The sequence below is a fragment of the Prorops nasuta genome, unplaced genomic scaffold, assembly GCF_024137725.1.
Source record: "Prorops nasuta isolate Cenicafe-Biocafe unplaced genomic scaffold, Cenicafe_Pnas_1.2 PNAS00005, whole genome shotgun sequence".
In the NCBI taxonomy this organism is placed as follows: Eukaryota; Metazoa; Arthropoda; class Insecta; order Hymenoptera; family Bethylidae; genus Prorops; species Prorops nasuta.
In genome coordinates this window covers 6,319,953-6,341,702 of record NW_027116802.1, presented here as the reverse complement: position 1 = coordinate 6,341,702, position 21,750 = coordinate 6,319,953, and the positions used below count along the sequence as shown (strand labels likewise).

General features: G+C 40.2%; 2 protein-coding genes across 10 annotated transcripts in view; both read left to right on the top strand.

Annotated features, from left to right (window-relative positions):
* LOC136773191 (probable RNA methyltransferase CG11342) overlaps nucleotides 1–20,202 on the top strand; it is a 22,793-nt gene extending 2,591 nt beyond the window's left edge. For 3 of the 6 annotated variants that reach the window (XM_066726632.1, XM_066726633.1, XM_066726634.1), the window contains exons 2-3: nucleotides 19,044–19,267; nucleotides 19,530–20,202. In XM_066726632.1, coding sequence (XP_066582729.1) covers nucleotides 19,061–19,267; nucleotides 19,530–20,072 — 750 coding nt within the window. In that variant the 5' untranslated portion in view covers nucleotides 19,044–19,060 and the 3' untranslated portion in view covers nucleotides 20,073–20,202. Of the gene's footprint in view, nucleotides 1–4,472; nucleotides 4,607–18,060; nucleotides 18,117–18,768; nucleotides 18,888–19,043; nucleotides 19,268–19,529 lie in introns of those variants that run through there. The other 3 variants (XM_066726635.1, XM_066726636.1, XM_066726637.1) reach the window with 3 other exon arrangements.
* On the top strand, nucleotides 19,933–21,750 carry LOC136773192 (chromatin complexes subunit BAP18). 4 transcript variants are annotated; one of them, XM_066726640.1, is made up of 4 exons: nucleotides 19,933–19,953; nucleotides 20,710–20,801; nucleotides 21,059–21,157; nucleotides 21,254–21,750. In XM_066726640.1, exons 2-4 carry the CDS (start codon nucleotides 20,767–20,769, stop codon nucleotides 21,534–21,536), a joined length of 417 nt encoding a protein of 138 aa, XP_066582737.1. In that variant the 5' UTR covers nucleotides 19,933–19,953; nucleotides 20,710–20,766; the 3' UTR covers nucleotides 21,537–21,750. The 4 variants fall into 4 exon arrangements, with proteins under 4 accessions (XP_066582737.1, XP_066582736.1, XP_066582735.1 ...); XM_066726639.1 differs by lacking the exon at nucleotides 19,933–19,953 and adding an exon at nucleotides 20,276–20,339; XM_066726638.1 differs by lacking the exon at nucleotides 19,933–19,953 and adding an exon at nucleotides 20,347–20,514.

Here is a 21,750-nt window from a genome sequence, read left to right as displayed (position 1 = left end):
CAACGATAATAGAGACGATATAGAAGAATCTCGATAATAAAACTTAGTTCCATCGACGAACGTTGCCTGCAACCAATAAAGCATAATCGCGTAAAAAAATCGATCGATACTCGCAGTGAAGCTTGGCGCAATAGAGCAACTTATTGCTACATTCGCAGATACGTTGCGCGAGTTTCAACCGCAATGCACACGGAACAGCTATAGAAAATTTCAGAATCAATCCCAACAGCTTCCTTATCCAATTTCTGTGTTATTTTATCATTTTGGCATTTGGAGAGAATCTGGGAATATTCAAGGGGGAACTAAGGAATATTGCAGTTTAATTTTTGTGCTTTCGCATCTTACCGCAACGAGGCGGGCGTCTCTTAATTGCTATACACCCTCGGTTAACCTATGTGTAGCTTCGCATGTACGCGTAAGGCGAGTATGGCTGAATAAATATCAGTCGGCAAACGAGGATAACCGGCTCTACTTCGATGAACGTGACGACATCGCGTATGACTTTTTTCGTCGCTTACAAATTCGTAGACTCCTTAACGTTCGTGCTTCTCTTCTATCGTATACACGCTCGAACCCTGATTTGATTAAGCCGACTCTGTTTCGTCACTCGTTCTTGACCGCCCCGCTCGATATATATCGCAATAATCCTCAGTTGTACACCCGAGTATTCATTATAGTGACCCTCGAAACCACTCAATGCCACGGCTTTTTTTCTCTCGTCCATTGGAAATAGCTCCATTGATTTAATCCGTTTGCAAAAATACGCAAACGCGTATACAGCATGCACGATGTACGAAAATCGTGGAATCGAGCGAGTTTGGAGTTTCTGGAACTGAATTCGATCGTTGTCCTCGAGAATGCACGCGTGTGCAGGCAGGCTCGTGCTACCGCGCACACATCGTGTAGATTTTTGCTCGCTGCGTGCCACGCTAATAATCATCGTGAGACGGTCGAAAATAAGAGGAGACAGGTGTTATCTGGCCTGGAGCGACGATATTGCAAGAATCTCCCGATCGCTCTTTACGTCACATCGAGATAATATGGACAAATTACGTACTGGAAAATATATGCACGTAAAACTAACGATAAATAATGATTCTACAATCACGCGACTATTCTTCGACAGATACAACAGTTTCTTTGGGACGACTGATAAAAAAGTACAATATAGAACAGCCAAATACGGACTTTGGTCGTAAAAATAATTCCAAGGTGAAAATTTCGAGACATCCTTTATAGAATCTCGTTGTGAGAATATTTCAGAGGGGGCGACGAGTCGGAGAGAAATTCGTACGTGTACGGGACAAAAATATACGATTTGCAGTTGGGACGGACGTAAATTGACTGCGTTCACGGCCAAGAACTATTTTTACAAAAGATGCAAAAGGTCGTGGGCGTTTTCGCAAATATCTTCTGTGTTTTTTCGCGTCGCCCATGATTATAGTCTCCTCCTGTGTGCGATCGTTGCTTCCAGAGTGAGAGATCATCAATTTTGCATACAATTAATATATATAGAATATACATATTGCGAACACGTGGATTGCTTGTTATCGAAGGTTGCTTCTCTCGTATCTCCGTTCTTGGTAGGGCAAAGCATCGAACAGTAAGAGTCTCGTGTTTACGTTTAGGGTACGAAACTGCCACTGGATGAAAATTTTATCACGCTACGTCGATAGAGCGCGCCACACTCGACGATGAAGAATTTGCTTAGGCGTGTTGCGATGAAACCTATGCTATGCTGCGCATCCTTTCGTGGAACGTGATTCATTTCGATACATGCAAACACTTGGACTCTCTGGTGATTCAATGCCTTTCAGAAGCGCTAAACAATAATGATGGCGCGATAACACGCCACAATTGATTTTCGACTCTGAAGACTCTCGGCGTCACGTATGACTATATTTCCAATTTTCCGCGTTCGAGCACCCAAAATTCACTGGCTCGATCGATACACGGTCGATTTTTGTTTTTACGAAACCTCGCAAGTTACAAGGTTCTGGTAATATTATATAAAGTTGCCTAATCTCACGCTGCCTGATAAGACGACGTTAATGAATGATACGAGCTCGCTCGAAAAGCGTTTCGCTCCATGTGTACGTGCTGAAAGGCATGGCAATTCTCTGATATTTCTATATCCACCCTCCTGTCCTTGACTCGTTCAATTTTTCACTCATCAGCTAAAATTCATTCCTGCAATCTAGCCTGTTTCTACCGATAAAAACTTCCGGCGCAAAAATGACGCAAGCCTAGCCTAAAATTTCTTTCGCGCGAGTCAATGATACTGGTCAAATCACACGTGACACTGCTCTTGCACTCTGGTACTCGAGCACTTTTTCTTATTAACTCGGCGATTCTACATTTTCCTATTTGTTACGAGAGAAAGATGCTTTTAAAGAGAAAAGAAGATAGGCTCACGTGTTTCATTCGTAAATCGGTTACGATTCGCTATGGTTCCTTTCTCCCGAGTCCGTTGAACTTCGGTGTACACACACAGACACACATGTGCAGAGAAAGAGAAAGAGAGAGCTCTCGTTGTCCCGCGACTTCCTCGCGAAACTTGTCTACACGAATGTAGAAAATACCGAGTGAATACAATTGGGCCACTGTCCCATTCCAGTAGAACGTCCAGAGTATATTAAAAGCCCTCTGTCATGCACTTAACCACGAATATTTCAAAGGATGCGTGCGCAGCGATGAAACACGATTTGTTTGTTCATCTTTCTCAAAATCGTTGCGCTACGTTACAACAAATTACAAGAATTTTTCTCCCTCTGACTTTAAACGTGACTCTTCTCGACGAACGAATGAAAATGCTTGAAGAACCAGCTATACGATTTCTTTCCATAATAATAATAACAACAAATATGGCAGTGTTACGTGTAAAATATTACGAAGGATCTAGTGCATTCGGTTTATCGTAGGCGGAAACGCGTCGCATTTCACGGGGATTGCACGATTCGTTGCAAGTTTGCCTTCAGCCTCGTAATGCGCATATATATACAATAATATATAAAAGGCACTGACTAGCACAGGTCCTAGGAACGTTCCTAAAACGTCGCGCGACGGATGGTTCGCCAATCAACACTACACGACACGTACAGCAGCAAGACCTTGCATGATTCTCAAGGATTTACATCGATAAAACTTCATCGACTGCCATTACTCCTATTGTCCTGTTTGAAGGAAAAAACCAAGTGACGCGAATCGAAGAAATGGTGGACCAAGCGATGCGTGGCGATTGTGTGATTCACTGGGACAATCCAGCAAGCTTTTGCAAAGGTGTGCAATCTCTAAGAAGAAGAAGAAGAAGAAGAGGACTCGTTGCGTTGTCCTTGAAAAATCTCAATACTTGATGGAGTAAGGAGAGATAAATATGTCGACCGAGAGTCGAAGGCGTAATTTTGTTTCGTATATATATATACGTCACTAATTGGGTGGGCTGTACTCCGTCAGAGACAAAGATAAGCAGTGGGTGATGCGGAGCTTGCAGGAAGTCCGAAGGAGGCTAATTAAGTTTCGGCTCGTCTTTGTCCGCAAAGCTTTGGGAATTGAAGCATAAAAGAGCGGGGAAGGTCGGCTCGAAGGTTGTCTAGATGCCACCCCCCTTCCAAGCAGAGTGCGATGGTTAAAAATGGACGGTTGAAAATGGTCACGTTTCCTCTCCCGATTGCTATAAGGAGCTGGAGTGTGATCCCCCCGCCCCCCCCCCCGTCTCTCCTTCCTCCTTCCCACATTAATGGCGTCTCATCTCGTACACGACTGCGACATTGCAGGGGTATCGACGAAGGAGGTTGGCGTAACTTCCGGTGCTGGTTTGCTTGTCTTCGCCGGAAGAGATTACGACCACTCTCGAGACTGCTGTCCAAGTTTTGACGCGCTATGTAAATAAAATAGGGTATGGACGTGGCGAGCCGGGCACATGGCGCTCTTATCACCTCTCGATATATATGTATAGATGTGGCGCAAACAGGAACTTTAATGCGGAAGCCCCTTCGTTCACCTATAAACACTCGCCATACCACTTCCGTCCCGAGAAGAAGCCCTCTATCTAATCCTGTCGTCCCCGTTCCGTTTCCCTCGCTCTCCTCCACGCTCGTCCCTTCTCTTCCTCTTATACAAAACACGATAGTTGAAAGTTTCGACGTTATCCCCCCTCCCTTCCTGCCTCGTCTCTCGATCGGTGAAAGGGAAAAAATCTTGCGCGAGTTTGGCGAACCTTTAATAATAATAATAAGCGTAAGTGACAAAGCTCGAGAGTCTCGATAAGTGTATATATATATATATATATATATATATAGATGTCCGCAAGGCGATGTATAACTGCGCACGAGCCACTCTAAATGGCAAGTGCGAAGGAAAAGCTATACTTATGCTCGTTTTAATAAATAATAGTTTGATTATTATTTTATTCCTATAATATTGATAAGTGTGTGTGTGTGTGTGTGTGTATACATATATATTTATACGAGAGATTGGAGATTTGTGGACCGAGATTCGAGGGAGAGATGAAAAGTTGCAGAGAACGATGCCGAATAAGGGGCTTGGGAGGTCGAGTCAAAGGAGAATAGCGGACTTGGACTAATTGTGCAAGAATGCGTAATTTCAGGTACTTACAGCGCCTATAGAAAATACATATTAACCAATCGTCGACTGATATTGTCACGCGCAGACGGTGATTTGTCCGATGGAAAAACGGGGCCACGATAAGTCGACCTCGTTCCACTACGATGTAGGTCTTGCATCTAAAAAGAAAAATGATTTCGAAATCTCGCAGGAAAGTGCACAAAGATAAGCTGCATGTTTCCACTTGAAACCAGAAGCAAAATATCCATGAGCGTGATCTCACCAGCCAGTGATAAATCAATTATTACCATCCTGGTATATATGTATATACATATATATATATATATATATGATACGCGGAAAATCCTTCTTTTATTTTTAAACTCTGGACAAATATATGGAGGATGTGGTTTGCTTTTTATTAGCGTTTTCTATCTTTCATTTTTTTCATCATTTCATTGCGGTTATATATTTATATATATGTGTAGAATTTTGCGAAATTTGCCACGGTGATTTGTGAAAGGAGAGAATGATACGATTGGTTTAGCGCGGGTGTATGGCTTTGTGCAAAGAAGTGGCTCGTTGAAAAGAAGAAGAGGATGAAGAAGAAGATGAAGAAGCAAAGGAAGAGAGGAGACGAAAGACCGAAACCTCGAAAATGACCTCGGTCGAGGTTCCAGCGCGACGACTCTTGCGAAATTCGGCAATGACGAACGAAGCCAACCGGCAAGGTCCATTCACCGTGAGAGATCCATAAAGTTTTTCACTGGTGGCTCTCCTTGCGTATCCCATATAACTCGCATTGTGCAACCGTCCACCTCTCTCGTTTCTTAGCTTCACCTTAATTCACCAAGTCAATCTTATCGTTCGATTATTTTAGCTATACTGAAATTTCGAAATTTCTAATCGAGATGCTAAAAATAAGACCATCCTGTTATTATTCACATTCTATATATATATACACTATAATATTTAGCCAAAACTTTATACTGTTACAGTGGAATTAACCTATGCAATCGTGCACCTCTCTCATTTCTTAACTCTAAAATCTTATCATTCGATTATCTTAATCATATTGAAATTTCGAAATTTTAAATCAACTATACAACACTAAAAATAATACTCTATCCACTTATTTTAAAATTGTATTTACTATATAATATTTAGCCAAAATCGCGTATAGCATATACTATATCAGTAATATACGTATACCTATACAGCTTATCTATACGTAAAATTAATCAAACGAAACAAAGAGAAGAATTTACACACGAGTGTGTCGAGAGAGCCTCGCGAGTGAAGATGGATTTGCCAATGATTGATTTATATGCATAATACAATGTCGCCATTATCTCATGTGTATATAGAGTTATTATAATATTTGATCAATTTATCTTGCTTAAAGTCAATTTTTGACAATCTTCCGATAATGTACCTGACGTTTCTTTCATTACAGAACGAAAACATTAGCTCATTCCGTTAATTTAGTTAATTATCCGTAACACGATAATATCGGTCTTTCGTATACTAGTCATATATATATAATTTTGTCCAGCTTACTCCAGCAGGATTTTCAAAGTTGCATTATCGATCGTGATTGGATTTTCTTTATAGCGAATAATGCAATTTGTGATATGCAGGGCGTGAAACAGCCTACACGCCACGCGCCCGGCAGAAAATGGCGAGTGAACCGAGCGAAGGAAATACCGGTCTAAAGTCCGGGACGAGGAACCGACGAAAAATACTGCAGTGGAACCGGTTCGCGTTTGACCGATCGTCGAGGTGCTCGCGTGTTCAGCCGATTAGACTCGGCCTGGAAGGATAAAAAGCCTGAAGATTTACTGACCGAGCATCCTCCTGGTGGTCGATGAGCTCTCTCGAGCGGCCCGGCGTCCAGAAGGATCAACCGAGGATCTTACTGGGGGAAAGGCGTTCCCAAAGATAACGTTAATACATTTTTCTTCCCTAACCAACCACTCCAAACCATTTCCTTCGCTCTCTGTAGAAAGAACCCCACGAGTTCCACGACTCCGCAACGATAATCACAAACGAATTTTCTTTTCCAAATTAAAAATATCTTCTCCATGCATGCACGAGAGAGAGAGAGAGAGAGAGAGAGAGAGAGACTTAGTTTATTAGTATTTCTATATAATTACCTGTGGAGAAAAATGTGATGGAACATTTAATTATATACCGTTTCTGTTTATAAAGGAGAAAAACAGGGGGTTGAGAATTGGTTTTTGTGCAGTATTTTATATATGTGTGTGTGTGTGTGAGAGGAGAAAGAAAGAGGCACGAGCCATGGTAACATCCTGCGTGGTTTCAGTGGACCGCAGAGGCTTTGAACGGACTTTTGGTAAAATTAAGTCAGTCAGCGGTATGCGAGTCCCTTGTCCGCCTCCCGTTCGTCAGCATCCTCTTCGGGTCCCCCGCCCACGTGGCAGCTGCCTCGTCCACAATTGGGCAGGATGTGCGTATCCTTCCCGATTCTCCTGCGCTTTCCGCCAGAAACATCCTTCCTATACGTGGGTGCAAGCGCCTGTCAATTCTAACAAATGTCCACACCAATTACCTCGTTCTATTTATAACCTTCCCCCTCCCTCCTCACTTCCTCCGATCTCCAACTACACTTATACACTTCTCCAACGATAAATTGGCCCCTTTCGCAAAAACCAACTGAAACCCATAAATGTATCGATTATCCAATTCTCTCTTTTATTCGATCAAACGTCTAACCGAGCGTTTTTATATCCAATTCTCTTCTAAATTCGAGACTTTTTATCTCATTGTGCAGGATATATATGGTTATAATTATAGAATAAACTCTAGTGTTTTCTTTTTTTTTTTTTTTTTTTTTTATTAAATATTTTAATTCTTTGGAAGATTCTACAGTTTTCCTTGATTGTTTTTCGTGGAATTTCTTCAAGTACTCTCCTTTCGAACGTTCGCTTCCTATATATAGATGCACGTTGCGCTTGCAAAGATAACGTACGCTAATGACATTGCGTCAAACTGGTCTTTGGAAAAAAGGGCGGAAAAAATGAGGTGATACGATCTGGCCAAGTTGCCTGTGGAGAAATGACTCCATTCAAGTTACCAATCGTGCAAATAGTCATTCGATAGCACAGCCGGATTCCAGAGAGGCAACATAATACATACATTATACAGTACGTATATATAGTTTATATATGGAACAGCAAATATGTTTAATTGTACTGTGATAACAATTGCAATTCGCTTCGGATAAGAAGATCCAATCAGCTTGACCTGTAAAAAATGGGAGAATCGATCTTTACACTGCTTCGTCTCTCTGAGATATAGATACAAGGTGGCTCGAATAAAATATTAAAAGTAAAAATCTCTAAATTGGCTCGATCAATTTGAATCATTATTGATACGTCAATTTTCACGGTTGAATATTTCCTTTCAGGCGAGATAATTTAATTTTCTGCCATGAAATATTCAAGGCAAAGAATGGAATCAATTTGGTATTTTTATGTAGCAATTTAATTTTTTCTCTGAAATAATTATTTGTTCACTTTTTAGCTGTTTAAAAGTTGTCAATGTACTTTATAAGGCTTTAAATTTAGACAAGTATAATCGAATTCGTTTACTACGGATCAAAGTTTAAATTGTATAAGTAATATTTGTACACATGCAAGTACATTGTGAGAAATATAGTAAATTCAATGAGATTGTGTAATATCTTCTGTTCAGTGCTTGCATATATAAGTAAAGTAATTTAAAAGTTCTTATATCGAATTTACTATCTATCACTTATTGTACTTTTATACAAATATTGTTTACAGTAAAAATCTTGATTCGCAGTAAATGGATTCGATTATTTATTTAGGTTTAACCCTTCGATTGCGACAACATCTTGGAAGAATCCATCAATATATATGGACGGCGCGTTGATTGCATGTCAGTCATTGCGATTGGTCGTCCTTTGATAACTGCTGATCAAAAGAATATCCGGAGATTTAATATCATTCTTATATAGGGTTTCAAAAACTAATAGTTGCGAATAAATTAAAGTATTTATTTTCTTATTTATTTTATGTACTTTTTTATTTTGAGGGCGTATATACTGGCCTTTAGCAGTAAAAGAGCCAAATGCTTAAAGCATTGTGCGTTGAAAACTTTTAAAGGGCTAAAGTAAGAGAAATAATAATTTTAGAAAAACAAATTTCGAGTAAAAGTAATTTCTTTTCAATCCTAGAACTCACTCATATAAGAAAGTTCGGGGGATGCTATTTAAAAGACAAAGGTAATGCCTCCTATATCCCAAATATGTGTGATGGTGTAAAGTGAAAAGAAGCTCACGTGAAAAAACACTGGGAATCAAGAAAAATGACGTATCAATAATTGAGAATTATCAATAAGTGATTTTATACTGTAAACTTTAATTGAGCCATCCTGTATATTTTTTATTTATATCTCCATTTAAGAATCTCTGTATTTATTTTCACTAACAATTTCAGTGATTTTTTGTTAGGATTAAAAATATTTGCTAAAATTAATTTAGCAATATTTATTGTGATTTATTAGGATCTTTAGACTAATCTTTCTATCTAGGATAAAGTGATATGTTTAAAGACAATTTTCATCTATTTCATGGAAATGAAGAAACATTATATATTTATGCGTAGTGTAATCGGTACAGCGTAAGAAGGTCGTAAGGACATGGAATGGATAATAGGGGAAAATCATTAAGCTTTAAATACAGGATATTTTTTAAAAATGATTCAGCAATATTTACTATGAATTACTATTGCTTTTTCTTTCTAGGATAAAATGATATATCTATTGATGCAATTTTCACCTATTTCGTGGAAATTAATAAAACATTTATTCATAGTTTTATCGATGCAACGTAAGGAGGTCATAAGAGCGTGGATAGAATAATAGGGGAAAATCGTCAAGCTATCTGTTGGTGATTGTGGAGATCGGTATGGGAAATGGAGAGGAATATGGCACGGATGATGACACTTAACGCGTATCCGCCGTGTACAAACCATAAATAATATTCATAATTTCCACACGTCAGTCGAGCTGCTCGCTGCGGACGCTAAAAATTGGTGATACTCGAGGATTTTTAGAGGACGTTTCACGAGAAGCTTTATGTGGCCCTCGACGGAGAAGGTCGAACACGGTCGAACTTTTTACTTTGGCAATCTTTCCTGTACTCGAATAAATTACCAACTACCCTATATACATCGCAATAACTAAAATTCCTTTTTTCTACGCCCACATAAAAAAACCATCGACTTGATTTTCGCGTCAGAAAAAAATAAAAAATACTCTTAATCTTGTATCTCATAAAACTACTACGAAAATAAATTAATATGGTAATAAAACAAAAAACGATTTTCACACAGAAGAAGATGGTGGATCTTGCGAGTAACAAGGTAATTCAACGACTAAAAATTGTTCGTTCAGATGGACCATTCGGCCCTGACTTTTTGCACGAGCAACAAAACGGAGTTTAACGAAGGTCTCACTCGGAGGTTTTGCCCTTCGCGGTCCATTCTCGAGTTTGCGTCACGTCGCGATGTTTATATTCTTATATATATATATATATATATATATATTCTCATTGCCAGACAGCTTCACTACCGCGTGCTCCAAATTGATCTCTTTAGCTTATTCTCTCGTCTGAATTTTAGCGTTGATCCTGTAGTTGCACCACTGACCGAACAGAAGAGCCAGTTTAAGGGGGGAACGCGATGAGGGGGACCAATAAGAGGCGCGCGGAGAACGCCATTTCGACTCGGATCTGCTACTCCGCCAGGTGTCGCAAACACATAATTACCTTCTCTCGGACAGAACGCCCGTTAACTATCTATACCATGATGCAGAGTGTCACGCTGATGGAGATCATCGGTTCTTCGTTAAATCCATCGCAATAATAACGTTTAAGGCCATCGCCCACCGCTTATACCGTATATACCACGCGATTTCTTAAAATTCATCAGGATCCACCGATAGGTCAATGAACCCTGATACAATAAGGTGGACCATCCGATTCGGTAAATGGAATAAATTGCAGGGGATTTTCTCAGCGAGAATATCGCTTGGTTCATCGGCCGTATATTTTCCAGGAGGTTAGGAAATCGCTGACACTCGCGGCAAATAGAATAATTTTTACAAAATGGAAGCTCGTTATCGTTGCCATTTCTCAATCATCGGTGGATTGCACGACTTCATACGGTGGCGGCAGCTGGGCAAGTCGAACCAATCCCCGTTGGCTATCGACGGCGACGGCTGCGGTGGTGGCGGCGGCGGCGGCGTCATAACGAAGCAGCGTTACCAATCGTTTCGCAACGCTTACACGATCCGTACGACCGTACAGTATAGAGTGCCACGAGGAGTATATAAAAGTTTTCACGGGAAAGCATCATCCTTCCACTCAGCCCCCCCCCCCCCCTACCCTACCCTTTCAATATTCCCTTTGACCTTCGTGCAGCCACACGAAGCGACCCATTCGCCATTCCATATTACCAATCCAACTTTTTCAACATTTCCAGCAACAACTCGCCTTATCGAGATCCCATCGCCAATAAACTCATTCTCAAATATGAATAATACCAACTTTTCTCTCAAATATTTTCCGCCCGTGAGATAAATGCTGGTTGATCTGTGTACGGTTTACGATAATTAAATTTTAATCGCTCAGAAATTCCTCTGAACACATCGATAATTGTCCATTAGAGCAACTGCTACATAACGTTATGAAATCATCGCGCAATAGGGAACTAATGCAAGTTTTCTGCCATAATTGAAAGTCGCATTTCTGCTAATTCCTGAATCATGACAGGGGGCTCTTTACAAGAACCAATCAAAGTCGATTGCTGGAATTTTCCTTGGACGAAAAATTGGTCGATTTTACGAGATTGTGGTTCCTGGGGAGTTTTTTTCTTCTGTTTGTATAATGTTTGTCAATGCGGTTTACCTTTTCGCTTATAGTTTTTTGTTAACTTTCTATGTATGTGCGTTTCCCAGCATCCATACGAGTTCCGGGACGGATATTGATCCTTCTATATAGGTTGCTCGCGTACCGAATCGCTGCTAGAATAATAAGGTTTGAAGAGCGAACTTGACACCGTACGAGGTTCTGGGAGGACGCGATAAATCGCAGCCTCGTTGTATCCTTGCCTCGTGACCCAGTTACACGTTCAAACCGTCGACCCCATGAATTGCGAGTGTATGTATATATATACAGTTGATACATGAATTTTGCAGTGACTCGCGAAGGTCACAATGGAGGAATATCTTTCACAGAAAATTCTATCTGTCCTGATCGACTGACGATACTGGAAAGTAAATGTCACTTTGCAAACTTTGCTCCTTTAGCAAGCCAGACCTCTCGTATAAATACATCATTTTTAAAAATAGAGACAAAATGCTAAGTGGAGAACGCAGGACTTCCGGTGAGGTTTTTTTTTTAATAATATAATTTAGTATTATAAACAAATGTTTTTTGTAGCGATATGAAAACTTTTAATTTTTAAATAAATATACTGTTTTTATTATTTCACTAAAATCCGTTGCAGCGTTCCAGTTTTGCGAGTTCTTCCCGCTACAACCGTGGGACTGGCAGTCGGCAGAGAAGATGAATTAAACACGAGAACCGGATGTAATACACGCGCGCATTATATTTTAGCCGCGCTTCATTCGCGTTCCCTCGTATTTACAGCTAAGCGAATTCCGTATTCAGCAATGTTTTTTCCTTTCCTTGCTTTTACGACGCAGGTCGATTCATCTAGTTTAACTTTTTTCCAAGAAAACGATTTGTATTCCTTCCTCTTTCCACGCTTCAATACTTTTGTTAAACTACCGTTTTTACAATAGACCGGAAGCGCTTTTTTATCATTTTAAATACTGCACAAAATACAATAAAACGTAAATTCGTCATGCTCGTACTACGATTATATTTATCGATGATGCGAGACTCTTTTAATATATTATCGCGTAAAATTCTTATTATTGTTTTTACAAAGTTCACAAGTATATAGTGTATAATGTATACATATATATATACATACAGCAGCTTTCGTTGCGGAACCTGTTTGAGTAAGAGAGCGAGTATATGTTTACATTGGTTGACCTTGTTCGGTAGATAGTAAAAATGTCAAATATAGTATAGAGAGAGGTAAGATCGGGGGTCGCTTTATCTTTCGTTGTGAGACTGAAATTGCGTCAGATTATTTGTTGCTTACGGAAACCATATGGGGCTTTCCTGATGGACAATGAGAAACTCCATGGTCATCCACAATAACAATATATTTCCAATTTTTCCCATTACAAATGTTGTTTATTAATAGTACATTCAGAGTAATTTTTTTATCAACGAACAATTTTTTATTGCAATAATCAGCGAAATTCATTGATATAACAAAGAGTTCATTGTATAATGAATTATTCGTTGTATCAATGAATGTTTGTTCGTTGAATGAAACATTTGTCCCAATGCGTCGAAGTACGAGAAAAGAAAAACGTATAAAAATTTGCCCCCAATTTTCTGTATTTTCAGAGTCCCACGAACGATGGCCATGCTAATGCCATCAGACAGGGAATAAAAATCTAAGTAAAAAAGTTATAGAAACTTTTTTCCTAGCACTTTTGGTTCAAAAGTTATTTGCAGTTAAAGATTATCGATTATAGTAGCTCCTTTAATTCTTAAAGAGGAAGATTGTTCTGGTCGCATTATAATGCCAGAAATGCTAAGATTCTGTGAATTAGAATACTAAAAAAAACACAAAGCTAAACATCCACTTGAACCTATTGAAGGGGTTGAAGGCCGATCGGAAGCTTCCAGTTTGAGCGCCATAAAAACAATCAAAACATAAACACACCATAACAATAGTCTCAAAAGAATGTTTGGCTTTGTATTTTTCTTAGTATATTGATTCACAGAATCTTAGCATTTCTGGCCTTATAATGCGACCAAAACAATCTTCCTCTTTAAGAAAGGAACTACTATAATAGATAATCTTTAATTGCAAATAACTTTTTAACCAAAAGTGCTAGCAAAAAAGTTGTAAAAACTTTTTTGCTTAGATTTTTGTCCCCTATCCGATGGTATTGGCATGGTCATCGTTCGTGGGACACCCTGTATAAAACGATATATGAAGCTGTTCTTTCATGATCGATTGGGAAAACCGTGGTAATCGTATAAAAACATTTCCAATGTTCCCTAAACACAAACATTAACAAACAACGTTTGGAGCACGAGAAAAGAAACCGTTTGAAAATCCACCACCAAAGAAACGGACTTTGACAACAACGGATCAAGAATTCTTAAGGTCACGTCCCGGAAGTCGCGTCATCCGCTTACAAGCTCGCTTCCGTTTGAGAAGTTCTTTGGATATCCGTCAGCAGTGCCAGTCCTTCGTCTATTCCCAAAGACCTATCGATTCTTCTCCTAGACAAATTTATGATTATTTTAGGGAAGCCTGGTGCGTGAAGATCCGTTGCTCGAACCTCGCCACAAAGAGATTATCATATTATCGTAAACTCGCATCTTTCCCTCTTCGCGCGGTAAAATATGCTTCTTCAGCGTTTCTCGCTCCACCACGCGGGACGTTGACACTGATCGGTGAAAATTCAGAATCGAATAGCGATGAGTGAAAGAAACAGGTTGAATCGTGAGGAATACTTCCATATTATTTACATTATACCTACTGCATAAACACTCGGGGACAAATTCTAGCATCACCGGCGTGTAACTCGCGAGACCAAAGGAAATCGGATATCGTCTTTAGGATTAAGTCTTGTTATTTGCAAAGTGGCTGTTGATCCTTTGTCCTATACTATATATATATATATAGGTATAGTGTACCCAGGACGGTGAATCCGACGTAGCTCGGTGCAAACACGTGCGTTTTTGATTTTCCAGAAAGGTTAAGTCCTTGTATATGACATACAGACTAGCTCGGTGTAAATGTGTGTGGGTGTAGTCGTAGGATCCTTTGTTGGTATAACACCAGAGCGGCTTATGAAAGTGGGAGGACTCTTTGTCGTTTATCCTGTCGTCGTTTGGCGTGGTGGCGACGAATCCGTGTAGCGGCATTCACCAGGCTTAAACGTTGAATCCGGAAAAAGAGGATTTTCCACGGGTGCGCTATAGTACACGGTAAAGAGGCTCTGTTCAATAGCCCGGATGTTCAGGACGCTGGCGACTGCAACCATATCGCTTTACGCTCGACTTCCGGGATGCGAGCAGAAAACTGTGGAAATATCCTGCCGAAAGTGTCCTTTGAGAAAGAGCTAGCGAAGAAAGAGTGAAGACATCACTATATATATATATAACAGCTGTCTACGTGGCATTGACCCACACGACGCCATAAAAATATTTACCCTTTCTTCCCACACCCCCTCCCCTCTCTCTTGCTACGTCCCTTACTTTCAATACCGGAAGTGGATCTTTGCTCAGCTTCCAGTATCTTCGTTCCTTTCGACAGTTTCTTTTTTTTTATAATAGTATTACTGTATATATTATATTCTTATACTTTCGTCTGGCTCACCAATTTTCCTCTTAAGGATTTATCTTACGTTTCGAGCAGCGTGAGATTAGGCTTGTGAGAACTCGGGTATAAGAAAGGCGGCGACTATTTAGAATATCGCGATGACACATTGGGAGAAAAATGCCTGTGACTCCCTTGGATACGTTTCACACGCTGGTGATGCTCATTGTTTGCGCCGGAGATCAGTCTCAGTTCTCCTCACCATTTAGGATCGAGTGACGTCAGCTTTTGAGCTGACTAATACTGCGGCGATCGCGTGGCGCGCGATGATATATACGGTGTAAAATTGTGTATATATATAGTACATATATACGCATAGGTTGAAATTGGGTTCGTTGTCCTTCGTGCACTCTACGTAACTTCGTGGCGGAAGTGATGGTTGATTAATGAAATATAGATACGAAGGTCGAGCGTTGGTAAAATTACAATATTGCTAATGAATATATAGAAGACCAAATAATAATTAGTACGCCACGCGCGTGTGCTAAGTGAAAATGGATAAGATGCTCAGCCCATTTACTTCTGTAGGGAAGTTGCAATTATACCATTTACGTCATTCCACCACATATTTCAGCTTATCCACACTAACACAGTCAAAGCAACCTACAACGATAATTACAACTTGCTTCTTAGCTATATATACGAATACTAATTACCTATTAGACTAATTACGCCATTCGTTGATACACTTGCAATTTCTGTACAAGTTGCAAAGTTAGAAAAATAGAAACAAGTAGCAAGTGGCGAAACAATTATCAGGATAATTTCCACACGCCTTATGGGAGTGGCTATGAAATTCGTTAGATTTTCAAAATTTTTAGAGAGAGAGAGAGAGAAGATCGTGTTGCAGAGTGGCGAATGAATGGCATAATTAATAGTCGTATTTTCTTGGAGAGGAGAGTTACGAACGAGCGAGTCTTGCATAAAGGAGGATAACTGGTCGTGCGGTTGCCATCTTTTTACACGGACGAAATCAGGCGGACTATTGGTACATCGAGTTTCGTCAGAGCTTGCGGCTGAGTTTCGCGTGTATCGCGTCTCGTGTATAATACGTGCCTCGGGACAATTTGGCAATGGCAATAAGCGAGAGACCACAACGCGAGGTTCGACTGACAAAACCTATAGTCCAAGGTGGGATCGTATCGTGGTGGGTTTAGCAGAGACCTTGTTCCGCGTGTCTCATCGCGTGATATTCAACATTTCTTACCCCCACATCTATGTAAGATATCTCCCTCCCACCTATTTTTATTACTGCTTACCCAAGCAGTTAACTCGGTAATCCTCTCGTTACTCGTTATGGAGGAAACGATACGTGACCGCTCGCAGAATCCTATACGGAGAAACATCTGCCGAGTGGAAAGAGGCGAAGAAATTACTCGAGCCACGAGAATGCACGTTTCCTCGCTGTGTATTCCTGTGCACCCAACACCTGCCGCTTTAACAATTCTGCTCTGCTCTGCTGCCTGCCTCGTGCCTCTTCTTCGTTCCTCCAACTTTGCTTTACCCTTACCCAGCCCCCTCCCCCTCCCTCCCCTACTACCTCTTCCTCATCCGCAAAATTACTCCGGGCTCCCCATCCACCATGTACCCGCAGGACCAATACCTCCACGATTCCCTTCCTCCATAAACGCTAAACTCTGCAACAACCTTCGAGGACTCTTCAGCTATTTTACATCCGCGATATCCCACTCCAGCATTATCACGTTTCATGGCCAGTACGTTGACCTTTCTCCATTAGTCGATCCACTTTTTCTCCATTTAAAAATTAAAACTTAGCTGATTACTTATTCAGAATCCCCTGAGATTTCCTTGTATCTCTGCCGGAGCGTTTCACAATTGCCAAAATTCTGGAGAATTTCTGTGGATTGACATGATGACACCAGGTATCGCTACGAAATGAATATGTATTGGCCAGTTCATGAATACTCAATGAGATCGATCCAATACGCTCTTGCGAAACTCTCAACACAATGTATCTTTCTTTGGCTTTTGAATCGTTTATTTTTTCTTCATTACTAGGAAGAGGCACATAAGTAATGATATATTTGGGTCCAAGTGTGGATGGTTTTAGGAACGTGTTGATGGTGATTATTATTATTGGTTACGTACATATATATATAGGACAGAGTGTGGAATAAAGCAGTGTTTGAAATTGAGGCTCGTGCCTGTGGCTAACTGTGTCCACGAGGTACGTTATGTTATACTATACCTGCGACCTTTGTGGGATCTACGGTAGGCAAGCTGCGGCTCGCTGTATGCCCTTCCTTCGTTCCTTAATTTCAAGAAGCGAGTCTGTCGAAACTCGACCTCAAAATAGGTCTACTGTATCTCGAAATCTCTCTCTCCTCCATTGTCATTATTGTAATTCTAGATCTGTTGGTCGTAGAAAAAAAAAAGCGAACGCGAATTCTCGTGAAAGACGCGCAAAAAATCGTACAATATATCGTAAATATTTCAGGCCTCTCTTAAGAATATTTTTGAAAATAATATAATCGAGTGAGTATTATATATTGTCGAGATATATTATTCCGTTTTCTTTCATTTTCGGACCGAAGGTACAGGACTCGCGTGGATGGAAATAATTTTTAGCACCTTTTTCTTTCTAATTTTCAAACACAGGTGCGAGGCACGGTTGGCCAATCGCTGGATTATCAAAAACGATCGTTTGATCTTTCAATCGCATTTCTTCCGAGAGACCAGCGAGAGGAAAATCAATGGCGCGGAAAAAGCGTCGAGTTGCTTTATTGTAAGATGCATGCGACACGAAAATTTCATCATATTTGTTATCCGATGCAGATGACACTCACCTTAGTTTACATAATGTATGTACATATGTAACAACGAGCAAACGTGGAAACGTCAGAAATTTCCAGTCATTTCGATTCATAAAAAAGTTCGTTTCGACTATATATAATCCGATAATAAAACTGCGGTATATATATACATATATGCACATATGCTATAATCGATTGGTTTGAGATTTCTGTCAAATGGTTTAATTCAACGAATTAGAAGTATGAAAAAGTGAGTGATGGATAATATTGGAATGTGGAATTTATGAGTGTGGGATATACTGAATTATGTAAGAGATTTTCAATGAAATCTTGTAACATTGATGATTGGCTTTGGACTCGGTGCTTGTTCATCAATCGAAGGCTACGCTTATGTAGGTCGTGGACGGTGCTGCGAATTATCTCCTTGATCCTTCCGCTCTTGGTTAACTTGACTCTACCCCCTCTCCACCGTCGTTCCATTGTGCGATTTCGTATATACGTTCCTTCTCACAACCCTACGCCACTGGACTCCGTTGCAAAGTGCTCCATCGTTTCATCGGACTTTATTATCATAATAAGTGAAAAAGGAATTATCAAGAAAAGTTTACTTTATTCTCGCAGAAAATAACGCGCTTTATCCCTTATCATTTTATAAAGCGATAATTGGTTCCGCCAATGTATTATTTGCATCAATCTTCGGGAGAAGCGAGCCAGCATAATGATGAATGGTGTCGCAGACCCTGAAGAAATTTTCAATCAGCGACGACAGTTAGCAGCACTGTACACATTGACCGATGATTTCCTTTGTTGCTGCTACTGTGACGCTCCGAGAAAACGTGCTCGGCTTGTTTTTCGGTATTCGCACAATTTAGCAATACAGGAAACGCATAAATCATTGTAACAACAAAGCGACAAATTTATGACACCTAAATACACGCCTTTTTGATCTACGCACACATATCACGTAGATCCAGCCAAATTCTCTAATTACGTAGAATTGTGAAATTCCTCGGTAGAAACGGTGAAAGAAATATATAGCAGGGTTTCTAAAAATATTTTCCGAGAGATAGAGAGGGCGGGGATTTTTGTTTGATATTTGAGGATAATTGGTGGGGCTATTAATATATGTCTATATGGATGGAGCGAGTAACGAATGCTTCTGATTGCTTTATTTCAGGAATTGGTGTATAAAGGATGTTGTCAGAGGTTTCCGCGAACGAGGCGTCGGCAGAAGCAGAAGAGAAGAGAACGGATCCGGGTGCCAGTCGCCACGGTAACTTCATGAATTATTATCAATTCCATCCTGCGGAAGAGCGCGTGCGACTACTTCCGCGTGGCGTGTGGCGGACGATCCATTCAGACCGGAAATACATCGGGCTAGACGTAGGCTGCAATGCTGGGGTAAGCCTGGTGCAGCTGTCACTTTAACCGAGTATCTCGCCACGAGCGAACTCGCGTATAACCAAGGCCAATTTTAGCCCTTTCCAACTTTCGAGCCTTTGCGGGAATCGATAAAAATATTACGACTTCCGGAAGCTTAGTCTCACGCTTGTCGATAAAGCTACGATTTATTTCCTTTATTTCCTCCAATTACCCAGCTCGTCCAAGACGAGAGGGAAATATAAAAACTTTTCTCTTTATTAGTTTTTTTCTCTATTTTTAGGATCTGACATACGAGCTTCAAAAGTTTTTCATAAGAGAGTTGCCCGAGTGTGAGATCTCGTTGCTCGGAGTGGATCTTGATCCACTATTGATCGAGAGAGCACGCGAGCGGAACCCTCATCCGGATCGAACAACCTTCCAGTGTCTCAATTTTCTGTCGGAGGATCATGACAAACTCTTGACTGAGTATCTTGTATCCCTTCAACGATCCCACTTTGACGTAATATTTTGCTTTTCCATTACGATGTGGATCCACTTGAATTACGGCGACGAGGGACTAGAACGTTTCTTCCGGAAAGCCACCAGACTTTGCTACACGATAGTCGTAGAGCCTCAATCGTGGAAGTGCTACAGAAATGCTTCCAGAAGACTCAGGCGCGCTCGTACCGAAGATTTTCCGATGTTAAATACATTCAAATACAAAGGTGATATGGCAGCTCACATTCGCAATATTTTAGAGAAATTATGTAGCTTTAAAAAAGTGGCAGAAACGCAGGGCAACCAGTGGCAGCGAAAAATATTTATTTATAGAAAGGAGATTTAATAACAATGTGTGTAACGATTAATGTATTTACAAAGAAAATATATTTCTATTTTTTTTTCTAGTGTTATACTTAATATAATATTTGAATTATTTGTTAATTTACTTTAATGAAATAGTGTTATGGTAAAACAGAAGCGCGAATTTGTTGTAATTTATAAGTTGAGAAATCGTGAGAACGACGCAAGATGGCAACAGCGTACGAGATTTCGCAGAGGTATAGTGACGTCTGTGGCAAAACAATAAACGAATATGAATTCGGCGAGTAAGGTGAGTAGGAAAAAAAACGAGCATTTTTACTTATTTTAGGCAGTTTCCCGCCAAGTGCTCAACGGTCCGTTCTTCCTACTCCCCTCCCCGCTCCTTTTTACAACCATGAGTCACGTGCGTGTGCGGCTCTCCAAGCATTCTAGCGATAGCAATGGAGCCTGCCAGTGGACAAAAGGTTAGGTTATGTTTACCGTCAATCGAACAACTGAAATTCGATCATTCGCTGTAATTTTTACCAAACAATCATATCGATATGATCTCATTGATCGCAGAGATACGTGCGGTTTCTAGTATTCGTTGTTTTATAGAAAAATCAGATTTTTCTAGTTAAAAAAACATGGTTTTTAACGAGCGTCTCTTACATTCGCAGGTTGGCGAGATATTCACAGCGGCCGGCGCCGCTTTTAATAAACTCGGGGAGCTAACTATGCAGCTGCACCCTACGACAGATTCTCCTGCAGGGTAATTATACTATTATTTTAGATCTTGTGATCGTGTTGAACGATTCTGTTTTGCTTAGTTCGTTTACTCGTATTTTTTCACGTTCAACGGCGTTACGCGGTAAAAGAACTCTTCAACGTTTGACGCTTGAACCTTCAAAGCGTCGTTGAGTAGATAAGCTCTGCTTCATAATGCTCCGTTGTTATAATTTAATGAAAATATTTATAACTTCTTAAATTTGACGACTAATTGATATCGAATGGTCATTCCATCCACAGTAAGTGGACCGATGAGGAAATTGAAATGCTCCGTCATTCCGTAAAAACATTCAGCGAAGACTTGAACAAAATAAGTGAGCACATCAAAGGGAGAACGGTGTAAGTAGGCAAGGCAGTAATCGAGATAGCGGTCATCCTTTAATTAACTAGATTTACGGAAAATTATTCAGCTGATCGCTGTTAATTCTTCCTTAGATCCCAGATACGAACAACGCTGAAGAAAAAAGCTTTTGAGGAAGCAGGTGTTCCAATTAGGCAGCAACAAATTTTATCACAGCAACAATCGAATCAACAATCAGCACAGCAAGCCACCAAGCAGCAACAATCGGTTACTAGCCAAGGATTGATGGGAAAATCTGCTGAGGTCACTCTGAATATGTTAAACGCACCTGAATCCGAAGTAGATGTGGAAGGATTACCGGAAGAATGTCAAGTTAAACTAGAATTCGAAGGTGCCACTGAAGAAGTAGCATCCTAACCTGTCATTTTTATTCATTCTATAATTTAAGCAGCCTTTTATTCTCGTTATGTAATTTAACTAAGTATTCATAAGTGTTAGACATAAGTAAACTTTTTTAAATAAAATATCAAAATTGCTTTAAATGTTGCCGCAATTATTCAATTGAAATCAATAATATTTTTAGTTGGAGACTTTACCGATAAAGTTAAGAGAGAAGCTGTCAACCGCACTA

Excerpts from the sequence above, each read along its gene's own strand:
- LOC136773192 (XM_066726638.1), top strand. The coding sequence starts at position 20,491 with ATGGAGCCTGCCAGTGGACAAAAG. Across the intron at positions 20,515-20,709 it reads AGCCTGCCAGTGGACAAAAG|GTTGGCGAGATATTCACAGC; the intron begins GTTAGGTTATGT and ends TTACATTCGCAG. Across the intron at positions 21,158-21,253 it reads CACATCAAAGGGAGAACGGT|ATCCCAGATACGAACAACGC; the intron begins GTAAGTAGGCAA and ends ATTCTTCCTTAG.